The 22,288-nt window shown below is 61.1% G+C and overlaps 1 protein-coding gene and 1 long non-coding RNA gene across 2 annotated transcripts in view; one reads left to right on the top strand and one right to left on the bottom strand.

Moving 5' to 3' along the window:
- Positions 1-11,409, bottom strand: part of IGFN1 (immunoglobulin like and fibronectin type III domain containing 1) — a 29,937-nt gene extending 18,528 nt beyond the window's left edge. The window contains 11 exon segments of the mRNA XM_024976573.2: positions 330-602; positions 1,580-1,748; positions 3,211-3,324; positions 4,080-4,257; positions 4,653-4,698; positions 4,973-5,017; positions 6,556-6,655; positions 7,546-7,685; positions 8,677-8,799; positions 9,225-9,261; positions 11,329-11,409. Coding sequence (XP_024832341.1) covers positions 330-602; positions 1,580-1,748; positions 3,211-3,324; positions 4,080-4,257; positions 4,653-4,698; positions 4,973-5,017; positions 6,556-6,655; positions 7,546-7,685; positions 8,677-8,799; positions 9,225-9,231 — 1,195 coding nt within the window. The 5' untranslated portion in view covers positions 9,232-9,261; positions 11,329-11,409.
- Positions 11,410-11,472: 63 nt separating this feature from the next.
- Positions 11,473-15,297, top strand: LOC132342510 (uncharacterized). Its single transcript, XR_009490937.1, has 3 exons — positions 11,473-11,946; positions 12,996-13,123; positions 14,960-15,297. It is a non-coding gene; the product is annotated as an uncharacterized lncRNA (long non-coding RNA).
- Positions 15,298-22,288: the final 6,991 nt, after the last annotated feature.

The following is a 22,288-nucleotide window of genomic DNA, read 5'->3' as shown; positions in this document are numbered from 1 at the left end:
CCTTGAACCCAGAACCCTAAGGGGGTTTAAGGATGTTCTCTGGCCTGACCCAGGGGCTCCTCACCCTGGGTGGACCTGGCCCACTGTCCTCAGCCCTGGCCAGGACCCCAGGCCACCTTGGATCTGTGCCCAGTGCAGCAGATGCTGCTGGGGAGGGTGGGCTCGCCGTGGAGGGCCCGCACTGCAGGCGTGGAGCATGGCTCTTGGGGGCCTTTCTGGCCTCCGGGGATGAGGGGTCCCCAGTACAGGGCACTGACAGGGAGCCCCGCCCCCCTGGGCCTTGGGGCCTGCCTCAGCCAAGGCGGGGAGAGCCCGGGGTCCCCACTCACCTTCCACCACCAGCCAGGCGCTGGAGGCGTGGAGCTTGGTGCCCAGAGAGTAGAGGCCCATGTCGGAGAAGCGGACCCCTCGCACCAGCAGCCGGTGGGTCCGCCCGTCCGGGGACACAAACACCTCGTACTTGTCACTGAGGTGGAGAGGCTGGTGCTGGAACCTCCAGGCGGCGCTGGGGCAGGGGTTGGACAGGGTGCACTCGAAGATGGCGTCCCCCCGCTCCTCGCAGCGGACGTCGGCCAGCGGGACCACCACGCGGGGCGGGATGGCTGCGGGCAGACGCGGGGCGTGAGCCGACACGGGGCGCCGGGGGCCCAGGGCGCCCGGGGCAGGCCGGCTGGGCCACGGCTGCCTGCCTCACCTCGGACAGGTCACCCCTCACCCCAGGTGTCAGTTTCTCCACATAAAGTGAGGAGTTATAATTAGGCTGTGAACAGTGAGACGTGGCTGGCATTCTAAATCTGAACCTCCTCTCCGGGGGCAGGTAGGTTCAGGAAGGAGACGGACAGGCTGAGTACGGAGCCTTATACCTGCCTTCCGACCGATCCTCCCAACCACCTGCAAGGCAGGTGCTGCTGTTACCGTCCATGAGGTCTGAAAATTGAGGCTTTACACGCTAAATGGCTCCCGCAGTTAAGAGGTGGTCCAGCCAGAATTCACAGGCAGGCCTGGCTGAGCCCAGGGTCCTGCCCCCTTCCCTGTGCACAGCGCCGGGCCACCTGGAGGTCTCACCCCTTTTCAGCCTGACTCAGCCTCATCCTCCATGGTTTATCTGCAGAAAGCTCCCCCCACCCTAGGGGTCAGCGCCCTCCAATGCCCTGAGCTGCCAGGTGCTGGGGAGGGGGTGGTGGTGGAAAGGGACAGAGTCTGATGATGGAGAAAGGGACCATTCCTGAGGGGGACAGGCAGGGAGGGGAGGGATGGGACAGTGGAGCTTCTTGCTGGGGGTCATGAAGGGGGCCATGCCTCAGAAGGGAGGCTGTGGAACTGGTCAGCTCCGGCCTGAGAGGGAGTGGATGCTGAGGACGGACCGTGAGCGAGGGCGAGAGCCCACGTCTGAAACCCTCAGCGCCCAGCCCAGCGCCAAGAGAACACGGACCGCGGCTTCTGAAAAGGGATCATCAACATTTAACCGTCGGGCACGAGCTCCTCTCCCGGACGGCGAGGGGGCCGCGTCCCGGCCATCCAGCAGCCCCGCTGGAAGGCACGCTGGCGCCCGCCCAGGCGCTCAGGGCAGACCACTCACCGCTGGCCTCCAGCTCCGTGGTGAAGATGTGGGCATCCTCCACCCGGACCTGGTAAATGCCGGCGTCCTCCGGCTGCAGGTCCTGAATTTGGAACTGGTAGTGCTTCCCCAGATGCCGCAGACAGTGCTTGGTTTCGTTGTCGAAGCCATAGGGGACCATCTCGCCATCCTGGGGCCAGGGGAGGAAAAGGGGGGCGCAGGGCCTCCGTGGGTCCACGGCTCCTCCTGCCCCCATCCTGCTTGCGGACGACCAGCCGTGCTCCTCACTGGCCTTGGCACCAAACGACACTGCAGGACCACGAGGGGTGGGGAGAGGGGCGGGGAGGAGGCCGAGCGTGTGGTGGAGGGAAATAAATGCTCTAGGAATATCCGTGGCTCTGAGACGGAGTAAACGATCTGTCAGCATTATGCAAGAGACACCCGAGAGAGTGCTGATTCGGCAGGGGGGCGGGCGGTGGACCTCCTTCCCGAGCAGGGCAGGGAGGCAGCAGGGTGGCCGGTCCCCCGTGCTCTCATTCATGAGGAACCAGAGTACTACCAGCGGCCTGTGCACACGCCCACTTCAGCCAAGCCCTGGATAGACTGGCTCCTTGCTGGTCATCCCTGACCCACCACGGCGCGCCTGGTGATTTTCTGACTTTGGTGCGAAAGCGATGCGGGTTCAGTAGAAACGCTACTTGGAATTCTCATCTTTCCCAGGCTAGCGACGGACAGTGCAGCCCAGGGGGTGGGTCACACACCCAGACACTTAGAGCTGCTCTGTACCAGGCAATCCTCTGTTTTCCACTTTGGGTACAGGCACGCCTGCTCAGTCGCTCAGGTGTGTTCGACTCTTTGCGACCCCATGGACTGGAGCCTACCAGGCTCCTCTGTCCATGGGATTCTCCAGGAAAGAATACTGGAGTGGGTTGTCATTTCCTTCTCCAGGGGATCTTCCTGACCCAGAGATCAAACCCAGGTCTCCCACATTGCAGGCAGACGCTTTACCTTAATCTGAGCCACCAGGGAAGCCCATTATCAGCTGTACCTCAATATAAAAAAATTTTTTTTAAAGCACTACATGGGGGGCCAGGGAGTCTGTAGGGAGGAGTTAGCCATGCGGATGGCGGGGAAGGCCACGGTGGACAGAGGGGCAGAGGAAGGAGGTGAGGCTGGTGAGAGGCAGGGAAGCGTGCACAGGAGGGAGAGCTGGGGGAGGGGCGTCGCGCATGCTCGTTTATCAGCTAGACGCCCCAAGAGACTGACCGGTCCTGCATTATGCTGATGCCACAAACGAGGCTGCCAGCACAGAGAGGTAAGCGTCCTGCCTGAGGTCACACAGCCAGCAAGTGTGACACCCCAGCCCAGCCCCTGGGATCCCTGCCCCACCCCCACCTGGTTGACGGGTCACTCCTCGTGGGGCCCATGCAGAGGTGTGTCTGGAGAGAGCGCTCAGAGGCGAGGGGTGCACTTCTAAGAACTCTCTTTTGACCCAGTGCCCTGGCTGGACACCCTGGACCTGACCACAGCAAAGCCAGAAGGGGCTCCACAGGGCGCAGGGCATATCGCCTGTGTCCTCACCGTCCCTCTCGACGCTGCTCGCACCAATCCTCCCCTGCCAGACCCCCTCCTTGACGCCCCCCCAGACTCACCTTGTACAGGTAAATCTTGCTCTCAGGACTCTTGAGGTCCATCTCCAGGCCAAAGGTTGCGATCCCCTCCTTGTTGACCCGGACATGTCTCAGGTTGGCGATGGTGTTGAGGTACTAGGGAAGATGAACCCGTCGGGGGCGCCCTCTGAGTGCGCTCCTCAGGGCTCCGGGTCCTCAGGCCCCAGCCCCCGGCAGCGCCCGAGCCCACGTGTGCTGGGTTACAAGGTGGAGGCTGGGTCCTGCGTCAAGGCTGAGCAGACAGCCCAGAGCAGGAAAGCTGGGTCCCTGGATGGAAGGTTGGATGAATCGCCTTCCAAGCTGATAACACTGTTCTCAAGGTAATGCAAGCAAGTGGCTTTGCGTTTCCATTAGAGAAAGCAGACTTCCACCAGGGCTAGATAGACTCAGGGAAAACTTCCCGGTTCTCTTTCAGTTTGTAAGCGGCTGAAGCCCGTCTCCCCGGAAGCCTTTAGAAATAAGACAGACCCCCCAGGATCGGGTGATGGTGTGCTGACGGCAGTGGGCAAACCTCAAGCCTTTGCGGAGCTTAGTGCTTTAAGTACATCCTCTGACCACCACTCAGTAACCCTGCGAGGCAGGGATGCCTGTAACACCCACTTTACAAGGAATGGAACCAAGACCCAGAAGCCCTAACTTTTCCAAGGCCCCAGATTTCAGTGAGTGTCCAAGCAAGGCTTCAAAGCCAGGACGCAGGTCCTTAGCTGACGCCGCGTGGGGACGGGGCGGGGGCGGCCCCTCCACGGCTGGCGCTCCAGATGTGATGTCCCCCGACCCCACCCCCAGGGCGCCCCCGGGGATGACAGGGGCCGCGGGGCGGGGCAGGGGCCGCGGGGCGGGCGGGGCGGTACCGGCGCCAGCTTCTCCTCGCGCTCCTTGCTCATCCGCTGCAGCCGCCGCAGCATCCAGCGGAAGTCCACGATGCCGTATTTGAGGCAGATCTGCTCGTAGTCCTTTCGGTCAGCCGTCATCAGCAGCTGCCACACCTGATCCATGTCTACTTTCTTCTTCGGGGCGGGAGGCGGGTCCCTGGGGAGCGGGGTGGGCAGGTCACCCACCGGGCCGGCGCCCTGAGGGGGTGAGCGCTGCGCTGGCTTCCTGGAGCAAGAGGCCGCGGAGATACCGCCGGCAGAAACTCTCTCCTAACTAACGACTGTCTTGCGGCTTTCAGACCAGGGTGTCTGAGGGGACATTATTCTGTGGCTCGAGTGGAGCACATTTTACAAACAACCCAGAGAGCGGAGATGATTTACTCAAGGACACAGAGCTTAGAATTGGAGCCTGGGGTCCAGCGCTCCCAGCAAGTCCACCAGCCAGCAGAAGCCCCTCTCCCCTGCCGGCGCTGGGAGGGGCAGCAAGTGCGAGCCGGCTTTCAGCAGGGGCGGAGCCTCCAGACCCCCTCCCCAGGACAGGCCCAGGCCCACCTCTTTTTCAACATCTTCCGGAAGTCCACCAGCTCCTTCCTGAAGTCTAGAAAAGGAAGAGGAATGAGCCCCAGCCTCAGGTGGGACTCCACAGGGCTCACACAGGCCTCTCTGTAGGAACCCCAGGGGGAGGGGGGGAGGGGGCTGGAAAGGGGGCCTGTGGTTCCTGACAGACCACTGGGCTTTGGAAAGGAGCCCCCTCCTGTGGGCTGGTGATGGCCTGTGAAGCACCCTGAGGGCTTGACCAGGTGTGGGGCGCTGGCAGGGAGTAGCCCCTCCCCCAAAGACCCTAAGGAGATTTGGGACAACTTTCCACCTACCCTCTTGGGGCTCCTTGGGCCTCTTCCGATTCTTCCGAAAGCCAACTAGACCATCAGGAAGAGAGGAGGTGGTTAATGTGGACAGGCGGGGAGAGAAAGGAGAAACCCTGGTGGGCTTTGAGAACCAGCGGAGCCCACCCCCAGTCCTCTCTGAGGCTGGCGGCCATCCAGGAAGAGGAAGAACATGGCGGAGGGTCCGGCTATCTCCGGCTCAGAGCGTGACCCAGGGGGGCAGCCTGATCCCCATATCCTTCAGGGCGGCCCACTCTCATGTCGACAGGGCTGGGGGTGGCGTGAATGCGGGGGGGAGCCGCTGGTGACTGCGCACTGAAGGGCATCTAAGGGGCAGCTGTCCTCCCCCTCCACCTGAGAGCCGCCATTTCAGGGCCCAGGCCTGGGGGCATCAAATACGCCCCCCGGGGAGGCCGGAGGGCAGGCCTCTCGCCTTCCCGGCTCCTCTCGAAACCAGGAATGGCCAGGGAACATGACCTGGGCAGTGGGCGTTGAGAGAGCAGGAACACACGAAATAAATGAGCGCTTTAAATAATAATCTCTCTTCAAAACCCTAGCTTGCCGCAGGCTTCCCATCTGACTTTTGTACTGGTTACCTTAACGAGACAAGTTACCCATGCCTCTGTCTCCAGGGGAGAAATTCTCTAACTCAGTCTTCCTAAAACCTTAAAACTTTTACTGAAGGACAAAGAATTTACACTGTACAGGACCATATGAATTTCATGCTTCTTTCCTTGGAAGTACTGTCTATTTCCACAGTTGTAAGACTCTTCTTTATTGAAGTGTAGTTGATCTACAATAATATATTAGCTTTTGTTTCTTGATAAAAGGACCAGATGTCCCAGGGCCACTCCATCCCGGCTTCCTGCCTGCATGTGGGTTAGCCGGGTCCGTAGCAGCCAGCCCTACAAGGTCAGGGTGGCACACCGCGGGAGGGTCTGGCTTCCCCCAGCAGCCCCGAGCTCTGCCGGAGCCTGGATGCCACCCTGGGACTTGTCATCGTGGGGCTATGAAAGTGGCTTTGCTTCTTGAGCCACATCAAGGAGGGTTTTCTGTTACTCACGCACAAAAACATAACCAACTGAGAGATGAGATCCGCTTTCCAAGACACGTTTACTTTCGATCCCTTGCTGACGATTAATTTGAAATTTTGGAAACACGAGCAAACCAAAGCAAAGCATGTCTAAGGCAGGCTCTGGCCTTTGTGTTACCTGCCCCCATGTTCTCGCCCCACTCCACGCAGACTTGTACGCCAAGAGAGGAAACCGAAGCCCCGGGAGTGAGTTAGCAAACGATTGGACTAGAAACCAACTTTCAGACCCCGACCTCACGCCTCAGGGCCAAGAGGAGGTCACCCGGCACAGCTGCAGGGGCACCTGCGGGCGTGAGCCTCCCCGACCAGGGGCAGAGGCTGCAGGCAGCGGGTGAAGCCTGGGGCCCTGCACCTGGTGGGGCTGTGGCCTCCATGGCTCCCCCACACCCCCCAGCTTTGAGGCCTGATCCCCTTAGGGCTCTCCCACACCCGGAGCCCCGTGGGGCAGGAGGGAGGGGGCGGGGGCGGGCAGGCCCACCTTCGATGACCGTGAGCCTCGCCGAGCACGTGGCCTCTCCATAGGCATTCACGGCAGTGCAGCGGTACACGTCTGTGTCCTCGCCGGTCAGCTTATTGATCTGCAGAGAGGCCGAAGGCAGGGGAACAGGGCTAGCCCCCCTTCCTCCAGTCACTGGGCATAACTACGTTATAAGATGAACAAGGCAAGCTCCTGTCTTCATGGACCTTACCGTGTTCATGAGGAAAGCAGACCCCGAGACCAAACCTAGGTCAGGGCTGCGGTGGGCAGAGAGTGGCTTCCCGGAGTCCACCGGATCCAGGACTAACTACCGTCTCTGGTGTGTGCTGCGGGCCCCTTACCTAACCTCCCTGGACCTCAGCTTATTTACCTATAAAATGAGGATAATAATACCCACATATAGAACCCTGATCAGGGAGCTAGGTCTTGCAAGCTGTGCAGTGTGGCAAATAATATAAATAAATAAATAAATAAATTTGGCAGTTTCCTGGGAGTCCAGTGGTTAAAACTCCAAGCTCCCAATCGAACCCTGTTCAGGGAATTAAGACACTGCATGCCACACAGCGTGGCCGAAATAATTCTACCCCAAAGCAGTGACTGGTCAGGATTAACATACACAATCTAGGTCAAACAATTAGCCCGGGAGCAGCACATAGTAGGTGTTCTGTGACGTGTAACTGTGAATGTTACTGACACTGACCAATATCGACTGAGTGCTCACTGCAGGTCGGGCCTGGGGGAGGTTTATTAGCTAAACCTTCAGTGCTCATAAAAACCCCGTGAAGGAGGCACTATCATCACCCCAATTCACAGAGGAAGAGAGAGAGAATGAGGTGATTTTTCAAGGCTGGGGTGGTAAGCCAGGCAGCCTGCCTCCAGGGCTTGAAGGAAGCTCCAGCACTCTGTCAGCAGAGGTTGGCTGGCCTGCTGGTCTACCCTGGCTCTGGGAGGGGAAGGGAGGACCCCCGCCCGGGAGGACCGCAGTCCTACCTGCAGCACGTGCTCCCTGTGGCCCGTGCTGGACGAGACCTGGTACTTGCTGGAGCTGCTGAGGTCCCCTTTGGAGCAGTGCCAGCGCACCCTGGGCCTGGGCTCCCCGCAGACCACAGCCCGGAAGGTGGCGGTCTTCCCTGAAACCGGAAGAGGCAGGCAGGCAGTTTGACGGGTTGAGGGAGGACAGATGGGGATTTTAATGCATGTTTTCTGTGATGCTCTGGGCACTTCAGCTGCCCAGTCCAAGAGGGGTACCTGCCCTTGGTCCTGGGGATCCGAGGTCCCCAGGTAAGAACGCAGTCTCAGGCAACCAAGGACGCCCTCCCCCTGTCTGTGTATGCCCCTGAGGGCCAGGGCGGGGCGGGGGCCTGAAAGACTCTCCTGGGCCTGGGAAGGGGGAGTCCTCTGTGGGTCCTGTGTCCACTCTCTGGTGGGGGGACCGTGACCTTGGCAAAGCCTGGTGGTGGTGCTCAAAGGGTCCGGTCCTGAGACCCAGGGTTCCAGCCTCGGGAAAGAGCCCAGCTCCATCCCTGCCTGGAAGCCGGTGGGGCGGGGTGAGGTGCTGCCTGTCCTCAGGCCCCCAGCACCCCAGGAGTGTCTTAGCAGAGGACAGTTGGGAATAAAGATGCAAGTCCCCCACCCCTGATGAGAGACGCAGTTTCTCATGACAGTGTTGTTGGAGAGGTAGAGTCAGATCTAACGGGGGAGGGGGTGTTATTTTCCTTAGGCCAGAATGAGGGGCTCTGAAACCTGCTGGGGGGCCCGTGCTGGGGAAAGGGTGCCCGCTCACCCCTCCCCCGCAGCCCGTTCCCTCTGCTTCCCCGGCTCCATTCTCTGCGGCCTATGGGCCCCCGGGGCCACTGTGGGGCAGCCCCATTTCACTCCGTTTCGAGGGTGCCTCTGCAGAGCTGCTTGTGGGCCGGGAGGGTGCGGGTCCCAGGGCTGCCTCATGAGCCTCTGCTCCCCAGCTCACCACACCCCCACCCTCTTTCCCAGATGCCTGTCCCGTGGTAGGCCTGCACCCCTTTGCTTCTCTGCTCCTCAGGCCCCTTGCGGACACAGGGGTTAGGGGCTGGGCTGGAGCAGGCCCGGGGGCCCCGTCCCCTCCACTCCCGTCCCGGGCCTTACCCTCCTGCAGCGCCAAGGCGATGGGCCTCTGCACGAAGTCGGGCGTGCTGCAGCCCTTGGGCACCTCCTCCACCAGCTGCCAGATGCTCACACCCGGCGTGGAGGACTTCTTGAGGGACTTCCCTGGAGGAGGTGGCGGGAAGGGAGGTGGGCCTCAGCTTAGACCTGTAGCCGGAGGGGCAGGGGCCCCCCGCCCCCCACAGTTGGGCAGGGCCGGATCCTCGGCTCCTCCAGGGAGAAGGGCTTTGGGGCTTTCTAGCGGGTGTGGCGGTGGTCTTTCCACGTGTGAGTGGTGCCCCAGGGGAGTGGCCATGGGTGCCCTGGGGAGACCCCGGGAGAGTCCCGGGAGAGGGGGTGGGGAAGGGAGAGTGGAAAAGGGCTCCTGGTGGGAATCGGGGCCCATGGAGGGGCTCTGCTCCCCGGATTTAGGAAAACAAGTTCAAACCCAAATCCGGAACTAACAAGCCACATGCTCTTTGCCCTGCCCCCCGCCCTCTCCTGGTGGGCGCCATGTGGGGTGAGCAGAGTGGAGGGGGCGCTTCTCCCACCTGCCATGGTTCCGGCTCCTCTTTGGCGCTGACTGATCTGAGAACAGAAGGTGGGGTTGCTGAGAAAGGTCCAGGCTGGTCACCCCGTCCTTCCCACACCTCAGCACCCCGGCCGGCCAGGAACTCCTCTCCCCCACTCGCTGGCCCAGCATGGCCCACCCCCCGGAGACCAGGGAGGGTAGGGCACTGCCCGCTTGGAATCTCATCCAGGGAAAGGAAACTGTGGGTGAGCTACAAGCTGTGCTGGAGGTCTGGCCTGCTGGTGGGGCCCCAGGCCCAGAGGACGCTCGGAGGGCGGCACACGGCCATCCCCAAATCAGGAAAGCAAACTCCAGACCTCAGGGTCTCCCAGCTGTTCCCGGCCTGGCCCCTTGACTGGGGATGAGAATTCTCCAGCGGCATGCCCTGGGACTGTGGGTCGCTCCACCAGCCCCGAGAGTCTCGAGCAGGGCCTGCAGCCCTCCAGCTCCCACCCCACCCAATCTGGAATCCAGATCGCCAGGCCTGCGGGCAAGGATCCCTGGGCTGCCCGTAAGGTCTTCTAGGCTGGAACATCAGGATCTCCATAAATCCATCCACCCCCTCCAAAGCCAGTGAGTTATAATGTCAGGTGGGCAAGAGTGCCTCCCAGACCCCCTCCACCACCAGCAGCACCCCTCTGACTCCCGCTCAACGGCATCCAACCGCCATCCATTGAGGCTGACGAGGCGGGCCGCCGGGAGAGGGCAGGGGGCCTGGGGCTGGGCTGGGCTGAGAGCAGTAAGGAGAGCCGAGAGTCCAGCGGGAAGGGGGTGTCTTGAAAGAACTTCCCAGCAGTCCCACCCCCAGTGCGGTTGGCCCGTGGCCAAGGGTTCCATTTTGGAGATTCCATTTCCTGCCCAAAGAGCCCTCAGTATAGAATCACATGACAGGGCACATTCCGTCCTCCAAGCGAGGAGCCTCCGTTTCATAACTGCCCACCCGCTGGCACCCCGGGCCCGCGGCGTCCCCCCCACAGCCCGGCCACTGCCCCGGCGCGCTGGAATGCCGCAGCGCGCCAGCCGCGTTCTGGGGCGGTCACAGGCCACAGCCGCTGTTCTGCGGGGAGTCGCCGGGCAGGGCGAGGGGGCCGGAGGGGAACCCAGCTGGCCGTGGCGGGGGTGAGGGTGGGGGGCTCCGTCCCACCCACGCCCAGGACCACCACCCCGAGCCTGCCCACCGCCTCCTCCCTGGTGCAGTGAGCACGGACGTCTTAGCATCTTCACCCTATGTCTCCATCACTCTTGAGCGGCTCTCGGTTACTTACTCAGCCGTTCGTCACACACCAAGAAGCATAATCCTCCCGTGTCTGTCCCTCCAGCCTCCCGCCTCCAGACCCCAGCTGAGACGGGAGAGCAGCTGAGCCCCAACTGGGACCCGGGGGCCCACGTTGGCCAGCTCGCCCTCCCGACCTTGGCCTCTTCAGGAGTAAGCCAGATCCGGGACAAGGTCAAAGGCGAAGGGTGAGAGATCCGTTTGGTGGGAGACCAGAGGGTCAGAGGGTCGTGGTCCTCATGGGGGGGAGGGGCCGTTGGGGAGGAGACGCTCTGCTCCAAGCTTCCTTCCACTTTGGAGAAGAATTTTAACTCTGCACCAAACGGCAGCTTGAGTCCCTGCAAATGTCTCCCGGTCTCCCCCAGGCCCTCAGCACTCCGCCCCCGCCCCACCAGCTCCATCCAGCCCTCCCGCTTCCTGCTGCTTCCAGCTTCTCAATGCGTAGGAGTCAGGGCAGGGAGAGACACCCGGGGCTTTTCTCCCTGTTTGACCATGTTATTAATCAAGATGTGCCGAGTTCCAGACCGGAGGTCCTTATTCTGGACAGCTGCTCAGAGTATTTAAGCTGGTCGGCGTTGCCAGCTGAGCAGCACCGGGAGAGTCCGAGCCTGGGACAGAACTGCCCCAACAGACTCGCTGCAGCTCCGTCCTCCAAGTGTCCCCAGCCATCGGAGGGGATGTACTGCCCAGGGGGGTTCTGGGCTCCCTGCCCCCTGCCTGCCCTTCCTGAGCAGAGAAGGGCAACGGGATCCCAGCCTCTCCCTCTCTGCCCCTGCCCCGGTGGACAGCCAGGTGTGCAGGGCCCACTGACCTGGGTGCACAGCCGGCCTCCGGCCTCCCGGCCGCTCCCACCTCCCCGCGTCCAGCTGCTGCCGGAGGCTCTGAATGGACTGCCGGTGGCCTGGTGGCGCCGGGACAGATGTAGGTCACGGCGGACTCGCGCTGCCCCCGCCCCTCCCACTCAGCCCGCCTCCCTCCTCCTCCTCCTCCAGCCTGGGCTTGGCAGGGCAGGGCCCCCCCGGGGTTCCCGCCCTCGCCTCCCGGGAGGTCAGAGATGGAAGGGTCCTGTGACTTGGGCTCATCCAACTCCTCGCAGAGCACTAAGCTCTCAGATTGGCTCGGTCAAGTCCGCCCCGCGTGGCCTCGTTTATATGATCCTCTTAGCGGGTGCCTTCTCGTCCTCCAGGGCCTTAATTTTTCCACTAAGCTGACCCCTGGGGACCCTTGACACCATAAGTCACACAGACACCCAAAGCCACTGCCCTCTTGGGAATCGGCATCTGAAGTGGCACCAAGCAAACCCAGCCTTGGGGAGCGAGTCTCAGCCCCTGACAGATCAGAGGGTGTAACCCCTGAGGGGGCAGGGGCAGGGCGAGACCCTGGGAGTCTACAGCCAGGAGGCCTCCCAGGAGGTGGTGAGCTTCCTAAGGTGGGAGAGCTGGCCCCGCCAGCTGGGCTGGGGGCTGAAGCAGGCAGGGCAGACACCTGGGTGTTAGGACACTCGGATGGAAGGTGGGAATCGGGGTGGACGGAAGGTGGGAGTCGGGGTGGGGGGCTGGTAACAGGTTTCCTTTAGGATGGGGGGCAGGCGGGCCCAGAAGGAGCCGGGGCACAGGGCCGCCCCGTCTGCTTGGGGACAACACCCGCTCGCCCTTTCAGGACAGGGAACTGGTTTGTCGCCTCCAGTAAGCAAGGCTTGATCGCGAATCCAGATACAGCGGAAGGCAAAGGGGCCCAGGTTCCTCTCAGGGGAGGGAACGTGGTTACACACACCCCGGCACGCTGTGGACCCGGGGCTCGCTTGTGTGTGTACTCTGGGGGCAGGTGTCTGACCTCTCACATTCAGGGTGTGTGTGTGTGTGTGCAGGTGTACATCTACATGGGTTTCCTGCGTCTTTCTAACTCTGGGTATCAGAAGTTGAAGCTTTATTTATTGAACAAATAGGTGTTGAATGCCCCACCCGCCCCTGGGACCCTGGGTCTAGCTCTGTGGTGGGCCCTGAGACACACAGGTGAGTGGAGACGGGGTGCTCCTCCTGTGGGTCTAATGGGCAGACAGATGCTATCTAGGCGGTGACGAAGTGCCCTGCCTGCCTCAGAGGGACCCCAAGCAGGTGGGGAGCAGGGAAAGACCAAGGAGGTGGGCGTGGACAGGTGAGCCTTGGAGGCCATGGTGAGATGTGATCTGTATCCTGGCGGGGGACAGGATCCGTTTGCAGTTTTCAAGCAGCCCGCTGTGCCGCAGGGCAGACAAGGGGCTGGAGGCAGCTGGGAGTCAGAGGCAGGAGTCCGGCTCCCAGGAGGGGGTCCGGTCGCCCTAAGTGCTCTGCCTCGTGGGGCCCTGTGGCCCTTCTCCAGGGGCTCCTGGACCGCAGTGCTGCATCGTCTGGGCTAGCGCGGGTAGCTTATAGTCTCCCCAGAGCTCGAGGCGGCCCCCAGGCCTGCTCAGACGAGCCGGTCCTCTCGCACTGGCTGCAGTTGAAATGTCAGGACTCTGATGAGATGGACCCACGGCTCTCACGTGTCCTCTACCCTCCGTCCTGCATCTTGTGTCCTCTGTCGAAGGAACGTGATGTGCAGCCAAGTCGGCCACGCACACCATGAAGGTGAGAGCTCCCGTGTCGCCCGTCTGGGGCCAGGCACCTGGCGTGGGCCTCTGTGATAGCACAGGGTGAGAAGAGCGTGCACACGGGGTCGCCTAGCCCCCAGCCCAGCCTCCGCGATATTCGCCAGCCACCACGCAGGCCGACGTCGGTGTTCTGACTGTCCACCAGGACCCTTCCCAGCGAGCCAGGGAAACCTCACACCCTCCCCGGGCATGGCCTTCCTGGCCCTCCTGAGGGATGGAGGCGCAAGCCCCCAGGGCCCTTGATTAGCGGAAGGCTCCCCCCCACCCCCGCCCCAGAAGCGCTCTGGGGCGGGGGGTGCTGTGTTCTTTCTCCCTTGGTGACTTTGGGTGAAGACACGGCCCAGCTTACTATCGCTCTCCTGTCCCCACGGGACACACAGCTCAGGCCCCCACGGGACCCCTCTTGCTCCCCGTGGCTTGGGGCGAGTGGGATGATCTCCGGAACCTTCTGGAGTCCTGTGACCTGCTGCCCGAGTGGGTTCCTGGGGTGAGGCCCATGGATCTGGAGGCCGGGTGACTTCCTCTGACGTGGGGGCGGCACTTGAACTCAGAGGCTGGGGCCTCTGTCCGGGCTGGGTTAGGACCATCTCTCTGCTGGCCTGGGGGTGCAGGCGAATGTGCTGGGCAGGCTTCTGACTGAAGACCTGTGCACACGTGCCCGCATACACACGTCAAAGCGACACCAGAAGACGGGACTCTGCAGAAAGGGGAAGGCCTCGAGACGGCCCCAGGGTCTGGGCCGAGGATGGGCTGGGGTCTGACTCTACCCTACCGCTCCGTCCTCGGGGAGGCACAGCTGAGAGCTCGAGGGCGCACACCCCTGCCCCCACCTCCCTCCAGCCCCCAGCTGCTCTCCGGACCCGTCCATACCCACCCCCGGCACGCAGCTGTCTGTGCCCCCCCGACCCCCCAGCTCCAGCCCACCACCGGTCAGGCTCAGTTCACGTCTTTCTCACCTCCTGTTTGTGACGAACCCCTGTGGCCTCCCAGGAATGAAGCCCTCGGCCCTGAGGACAATTTCATGCTTAAAAGGCAGCTTTCAGCATCGGAGCTGCGCTGCGAGCCCACGCTCTCCTGCGAAAGGGCCTGCAGACCCGAGGGCGGAGCCCCCGCTGTGGCTTCTGGGCCTCTGTGCGCCCCGTCTCCTGGGGCAGATGGGGCCTCCCAGGGCTCGGGGCCGGACAGAACCTTCCAGAGCCTCCAGCAGCAACAAGACGAGCTCCCTTCCTGTGGGACACTCTTGAGTCTTTGATGACTCAGTCTGCACCTTCTTTCTTTACGTGAACACAGCGGACGGACGGACAATAGCTACTCTGAGCCTCTCCAGGGTCCGACATTTGCTCCGTCATGAAACGCTCCCCAGGACAAGCCAGCTTTCCCCAGAGTCATCCCTGTCCTGTTTGCTGGGTGCCTTGTGTTTTCTGGCCCTGCCGCTTGCTTTTTTACAGCTGGAGATGGAACCCCTTAATGCCCTTCCTCCGTCCCCCACCCGCACCCCCATCACCTGTCTGCTCTCTGTGTCTGCTGGGGCTCTAACCTGACTCATCCCTGTTCAGAGACGCACTGACGTGCAGGGGAGGGCGACCCGCCTCTGGACAGCCGATGAACGGGCCGGGGTGGCCTCCGATATCGGGGGAGGGAAGTCCCCGAAGACCAGCCCAGACAGCGGCTCCATGGAGGCGGCCCTCGGGTCAGCAGCGGGAGGGTGACCAGCTCCTGCTCATGGACGCACGCCTGCTCCACACGTGAGCCTGCGTGTCGCCCAGCATGTCACGGGCTGACCGTGCACAGAGCACATGCTCTCTGCCCCCAGCTGCTGCCGGACGCTCACCCCAGAGCGATGTCTGCCCTCGTGACAGCCCCGGAGGTGGCTGCACCGCATCGGCTCACGGAGAAGGAAGCTGGGCCAAGAGCCGCCACCCAGGGGTCCCTCGGGCCGTGGCTCGTGACTGATCCAGGCTGGGGCAGCGAGGGTGGGCTGATCCCTTTACAGCTCAGCCTCCTCCCCTTGACGTTCTGACTTTGAAAAATTAGATAAAAGTCAACATTTTCAAAAATAAAATAATAATAATAAAGAAGTCGACATTTTCAGCCTCCATGCTGTATTCTTTTCTCGCGAACCTCACTGAAAGGCACACCCGGGTGTCTCAGAAGTTGAGAAGGGCCCAGCTGTTTGCAATTTTTGAGCCTTCTGGTATTTTTTTCAAGGAAGAAACGATAAAACAGGGCTAAAACACGAGCAGTGACCTGAGACTGTCACAGCGTTGTTCGTTCATCAGCTGTGTGCTCGGGTGCCCAGTGGCGTCCGACTCTTTGTGACCCCATGGGCTCCTCTGCCTGTGGGATTCTCCCCCCAAGAATACTGGAGTAGGTTGCCATTCCCTCCTCCAGGGGATCTTCCTCACTCAGGAATTGAACTCGGGTCTTCTGTGTCTCCTGCATTGCAGGCAGATTCTTTACCACTGAACCAAGAGGGAAACCCCATTAATTAGCTATACCCCAATACAAACTTAAAAATATGTAAATATGAGTAGCATATTTTAAATATTTACACTCAAGCACTCAACACCTGTAGCCCAGAGACACACATGCCAGGCACTGTCATGGCTCCGACCACAGATGGCCACCGGCGATGACCAACTAATTCCTGGTGCCCTGCCATCAGTGTTTTCTCTGACCACAAGGATGACCCACTGGAGATCGTGGGGGCCCTGCCCCGGGAACCTGGAGGCCGCCCAGCCCATTCTCCTGACTTAGATGCTGGGGCCCCTTGGAGCCCCCAGCGTGCAGAAGCCTGTTTGCCCTGAATCTGAGCTCCTGGAGGTGGCCGAGCTTTCTCCACCCACCGTCACCCTCCCCTACTCCCGACCTGAGCTGGAGCTTGTCGGTTCCAGCTCGGGCACGCCGGCCTCTCGACCCCGGTGTTCACCCTCCCTCCTGTCCGCAGAACGACCCGCCCGCCCTCCCATGACCCCCACGCGGAGCGTCCTGTCCCTGTGACCCCACGGGCTGGCCTGCGCTCATGTCTCAGGCCTGTCTCCCTCTTAGCCAGGGGTCCCAGGGCCTGTGACGCCTGCCACCGCCCTGCGCCCAGGGCAGTTTCTCCCACACACACAGCCCCTGGCTGGCGGGTGGTCAGAAGCATCTCTACCCTGTGCCCTTCCCCGCCGGCAAGGACGCGTCCCCTCTGGGCAAAGGAGAGCTCCGCCCGTCCTGGGGGAGCCTCTGGGCTGGAAGGGCCTGCTCCAGCAGGCCCACCCCTGCCGGCAGTCGTAGTGATTTCTGCGCCTGCCAGGAAACTGGTATTTGTTTTGGAGTGGGTGAGGAGCCGCGAGAGGTTGCCAGGCAGAGAAGTGACAGGGCTGTGTTTTAGGAAGACCTCTTGGGTGTCAAGTGTTGGCTAAACTGAGTCGAGAAACGCTGATGTCAGGACCTGTCTCCCCAGTACACTGGCACTCCCAGGGGAGGGGCTGTGTTTCCCACATCAGCCCAGGGCTTCCAAGGACTGGGATGGGGACCCCCACTCCTATGCCTAAGCCCGAGACACCCCCAGGGAGAGCTCGACGCTGTGGGCTGCTTGACCCGAGGGAAATTGAGGCCCAGTGGGGCCACGGCTGCCCCCAGACCCCCACGCCCACTGCCCAGCTGGGGCCAGGACGGCTGTGCTCCGTCTGGCACCAGCTCCCCGAATTCCCAGCAGCCCGGCCGCATGCAGCTGGTGCTAAAGATCAGGCTGAAACCCCATCCCTGACCAGCGGCGCGGCCTGGGGGCGCCGTGCCCAAGCGGGACGCCGTGGGCAGGGTCCAGCCCAGAGCCGGGCAGGGAGCTAGGCTGCGGCCAGCTGGGGACGGGGACTCGGGTCCTCGGGGGCCCAGCCATGGAGGAGACGTGGCTGTAAACACCCTGCTGAGAGACCCACGGTCGAGACCCTCCCAGGGGCCTGGAGCGGAGACCACCTGCCCTGGGGTGGGGGGCGGCCTCCTTTCTGATGGGGGCACCGTCTCCCCTTCCTCCTCAAAGAGCTCCCGTCCAACCGGGAGGCTTCAGCTGCACGGCCAGGCCGCAGGAAACGGCAGCACTGGCGGCCACAGTAGGGGTGGGGACCTGCAGATTCTGAGCCTCCACAGCGGGCGGCTGAGCGGCCTGGGCACTGTGGTGTCGCTAATCACCGCGCCTGCCTTTCCGGTTCCCCCCACGGCGGTGGGCAGCCTCTGCCCGCCTCCTCCTCCGACTGTCCAAGGCCAAGTCGCTCTGGCCACTGTGCTGACCGATCCCTGTGTTTACTGGCCCTCTCCCCAATTCGCAATGTAACCCCCACCCCACTGGGAGACACCGTCTTCTTTCCTAAGTTGAGAGTGTGCTTGGCCCCCACTGGTTGAGGGAATGACCACCTCCCACCCCCACCCAGAGGGTATTCGGGGTGCAGACACTTCTGGTCACCACTGCTTGGTTTCAGGCGGCACATGGGGACTGCCGGGAAGGATCACACGTGAAAGGCAGGGAAGCAGGAGCCTCGTCTGCGCGTGTGCAGGAAAACTGGGGGGCGGGACCGGTGAGCCTCCGAATGGAGTGGGGCCGCTAGGGATCACACAGGTGCTTCAGCAGCGGTTGTTAGAAGAGCGCCTGGTCACAGCCTCAAAGTGGGATCTGGAAGTTGGGGGGCAGGGCGTAGGATTAGTCGAGGGACCTTCCTTCCTCCACCCTCGCTGCATCATCCCCAGGCCATCCACTCCCCTGATTTTGGGTGGAGAGGAAAGTGAAGTGAAAGCGAACGTCGCTCAGTCGTGTCCCACCGTTTGTGACCCCACAGACTGTAGCCCTTCAGACTCCTCTGTCCATGGGATTCTCCAGGCCAGAATACTGGAGCGGGTAGCCGTCCCCTTCTCCAGCGGATCTTCCCAACCCAGGAATCGACCTGGGGTCTCCTGCATTGCAGGTGGATTCTTTACCAGCTGAGCCACCAGGGAAGCCCTGGGTGGAGAGGGAGGGTTGGTTAACATCCAAAGACCCAGAGGGAAACATAGTCAACAAGCAAATCCCGTTTCCCTTTATTGATCAGGGGCTCAGCTCCCCAACCCGAATCAGACATGCAAAGTGTTGGAACTCCAGCAAAGAGTTAAATGTTCTCAAACACAGATACTAGAGCAGCAGCAGGCAGTAACCACCGAGGACAGGAGGACTCAGGTCCCTACGTAAGGATGAGAATCGCACTTTACGAGGGCTGTCCAGTGAGACAGCGGCACGGTCGGCAGACAGTGGAGGAGCCCGCCTGAGCGGCCTCAGTGCTTTAGACACACGTCACCTCCCTAACCTCCACCAAATGTTTCTATAGCAACTGGTCCCCATGCAGTTAACTTCTCAAACCTGGCTCCAAATAAATGCTTGATTTCTTTTCCAAAGCCTACAGTTCAAGATCCCAGGAGGTGTGGGCTGCTGTCAGAGTCCAGTTGACGACGATGGAGGGGTCAGGAGGACGCGACATCCTTGACCAGACGGTCGCCGAGGGCCCTGATCGCCTGCCAGGTGCGTCCCGGGCTCTCGCAGGCTTGGGCACCTCTGAGCCCACAGCTATCCTGCGGGGTGCTCCTGCGGCCAGGAGATGCTAGGGCTGGGGAGCCCTGATGACTCAGCCACACGGCTGGGAAGGCAGCCAGGTGGACATGCCTCTTTGCCCCTCAAAACAGGGGTTTCTCCATTTATAAAATGAGAGACCCAGGTCTGCTTGCCCGCAAGCCTGTCCAGTCCCCACTACAGAGCTTCCTCCTAGGAACCAGAAAAGACAGGAAAAGAAAGCAAGCAAGGAAGGAAAGAGGAGGAGAGAGAGAGAGAATCCCTACCCCCCGTAAAACAAGGAGAATTCCAGCAGAGCAATAATCCAGTGCCAGTCACGGCGGAAGGTGACTGAGCCTTTGGTTTGCTGGCTCAGTGACACTTTGATGCTGCTCTTTCCAAATGCCCAGCCAGCACCCACAAGTGATTTCAGGACCCAGAGGTGCACCTTCCCCTAGGTCCCCACTTCCCTCTTCCTGAAACCCTCACGCCTCCCACTGTCCTCACAGAGAATTCTGCAGAATGCCCTCAGGGTGCCCCTGGGCTCCCCACTGACCACATCCGGGGAGGGGGCACCTGCCTGCCTAGGTCGTTGGATGCCTGCCCTGGGGAGATTGGCAGTGGCCGGCTGGGTCTCACTAATGCCCACAGCAGAAAACGAATTTACTGCCTGGTGACGGGTCTGTGCTCCTGAAGGTGCGCATGATGGGGCCCCAGCGTGCTGGCTCCAGGGACCAGGAGCCTGACCGCCTGAGGCCCAGTCGCATCCCAGCCTGGCGTCCACCTGGAGGAAGTAGCCCTGGCCATGTACAGCCCTCGTGTACGGGCGTGATCTGAACCGTGTGGTGGGACATGGTGCCCGGAGCTCGTGGGTCCCTCAGGGGCCTGTAGGCTTTCCTCTGCTTCCCGGCCATGGTTCTGCTGATGATACAGCGAAGGCCGACGTCCTCTGAGACCGGCCCAGACTTACCTCTCTGCAGAGGCTGGGGGCAGATGTGAGCTCAGGCCTCCTGGGGCCAGAAGGCTTTATTTACAAAAATTATGGGGATGAAAAAACTGCCCTTACGTGGTGGGTAGCATGAGCATTTAAAAGAAGAAAAATGTCCTCTCCTGGCTTTCTGAGATCGGTTAAAAATGATGGCAGGCTAAAAAGAGCAAGCCCACAAGTTGGGCTGTGTGGTTGTTCGGTTGCTAAGTCATGTCTGACTCTTTGCAACCCCATGGACTGCAGCACACCAGGCTTCCCTGTCCTTCACTATCTCCTGGAGTTTGCTCAAACTCATGCCCATAGAGTCAGTGATGCCATCAGACCATCTCATCCTCTGTTGCTCCCTTCTCCTGCCTTCAGTCTTTCCCAGCATCAGGGTCTTCTCCAATGAGTCGGCTCTTTGCATCAGGTAGCCAAATATTGGAGCTTCAGCTTCAGCATCAGTCCTTCCAGTGAGTATTTAGGGTTGATTTCCTTTAGGATTGACTGACTGTTTGATCTCCTTGTTGTCCAAGGGACTCTGAAGAGTCTTCTCCAGCACTACAATTCTGAAGGATCAGTTCTCTGGCACTCAGCCTTCTTTATGGCCCAATAAGCTAGGCAGAGATAAAATCCAGGGGAATTTGGTGGTGGACGTGAACAGCCAATGACCTTATTACCTGGTCAACACTACTGGACATTTGTGATCTTCTAGAAGAAGTGATGGGGTCTGCCCCAGGATTTAATTCTATGGAGAACGCTGATATAATTCCCTAGTCACGTAAGCATAGCCTGATCTCAAACTTATTTATTTGTTTGTAGGTTGCATAGCAGGTGGGACTCGGTTCCCCAACCAGGGATTGAACCCCGGTCCACAGCAGTGAGACCGCGAGTCCTAACCACTGCACCGCCAGGGGATTCTCTGAACGTATTGAACATTTGTTTTCTCACTGGTAAAAGAGGACGATACTGTTCTCAGTGAAAAGGGTGTGAACTCTTGAATCAGATGGACTCGGGTTTAAATACCACTTTTACAACCTGGAGGCTGTGAGCCTGGAGTGGCTGGGACAGAGGGAAGCAGAGGGAACTTTGTCAGCCAGGCAGAGGGTCATCAATCACCAGGGCCGCAGGCCGTGGTGATGAGTGGCCTCGTACTCTGAATAAGACGGCAAACTGCTGTAGTGTCCTGAGCGCAGGGATCGTGAGATCTGACGTGAGCTGGTAGTTTTTAATATTTATTTGTTTTATTTATTTGGCTGTGCCGGGTCTTTGTTGCCGGGCGTGGGTTTTCTCCAGTTGCGGCGAGCGGGGGCTCCTCTCTAGTTGCGGTGAGCAGGCTTCTCGCTGCAGTGGCGTCTCTTGTTGCTGAGCACGGGCTCTAAACACATGGGCTCAGTCATTGGGGTGCACAGGTTTAGTCGCCCCACAGCACGAGGAACCTTCCCGGACCAGGGACCGAACCCGTGTCCCCGGCATCAGCAGGTGGATTCTTAACCCCCGGACCACCAGGGAAGTCCCTGACGTGCGTTTCTAAAGGGCCCCTCTGGCTGCTGGGTAGGAAACAGACGGAAGGGAAATAAGAGTGTGTGCAGGGGAGCAGATGGGCTTCCCGGGCAGCCAGTGGTAAAGAAGCCCCTGCCAGTGTAGGAGACGCAAGAGACGCGGGTGCGATCCCCGGGTCGGGAAACCGGGAGCAGGACATGGCAACCCCCTCCAGTGTCCTCGCCTGGGAAATCCCGCGGACAGAGGAGTCCACGGGGCCCCAAAAGAGCCGGACACGACTGAGCAGGCACACGCCGCCGGGGGAGGACAGGAGCGGCCCTGCAGTCATTCGGAGAGAGGAGGTGCCCGGGACCGCAGGGGAGGGAGGCCTGGTCAGGTTCTAGAGGCCCCTGCAGGCAGGACAATGACGGTCTGGCTGGACCGTCACAGTCTGTCATTGAGTATCGGGGGTTACATCAGGGGTCGGTTCCCCTGGACCGAGCTCCCCGGCAGAAGCGTAAGCCTCTACCATCCATCGATGGAGCCCAGCTCAGCCACACTTGGTGAAGGATGGTGAGCCACGGCTGCACCGCGTGCCCCTGACCCCATGCCCTCCTGCCCACCCCGCCACCCCGCCCCAGAGGACTGACGGTGGGGCGGGACTGCAGCCGCAGCCCAAGGGCCTGGAGGAGCCGTGCTGAGGCCAGGGGCAGGGAGGGTGGGAGCAGGAAGCCTGTGGAACGGCGAGGGAAGGGCCCGCGAGGAGGGATAAACAGGCCTCTGCGGATAACTGGCGAGGACTTTCCCGGCGGTTCAGAGGTTAGGAATCTGCGCTTCCGCTACAGGAGTCACAGGTTCCATCCCTGGTCGGGGACTAAGATCCCACGTGCCGTGTGGTGCAGTGCAGCCAAAAAGAAAAAGAAGGAAAGCAACAAGATGAGTATGGCTGACCGGACGTTGGCTCTAGGGCAGCCCGCCAGCCACGTGGCTCAGGGGACAGGGAGGGGGCTGCCTGCACCCCTAATGGAGGAGCCGGCCGTGCGCCCCGCTGGGCCCCGAGGACACGCGCGCCAGGAGACTCGGCCTTCTGACGGAGGGCCCTGTCTGGGCCCGATCTGCAGAGAAGAGTCTCACACTGGCCG

Source organism: Bos taurus, chromosome 16 (assembly GCF_002263795.3).
Source record: "Bos taurus isolate L1 Dominette 01449 registration number 42190680 breed Hereford chromosome 16, ARS-UCD2.0, whole genome shotgun sequence".
Lineage (NCBI taxonomy): Eukaryota > Metazoa > Chordata > Mammalia > Artiodactyla > Bovidae > Bos > Bos taurus.
This window is presented reverse-complemented; position numbering and strand designations above follow the sequence as displayed.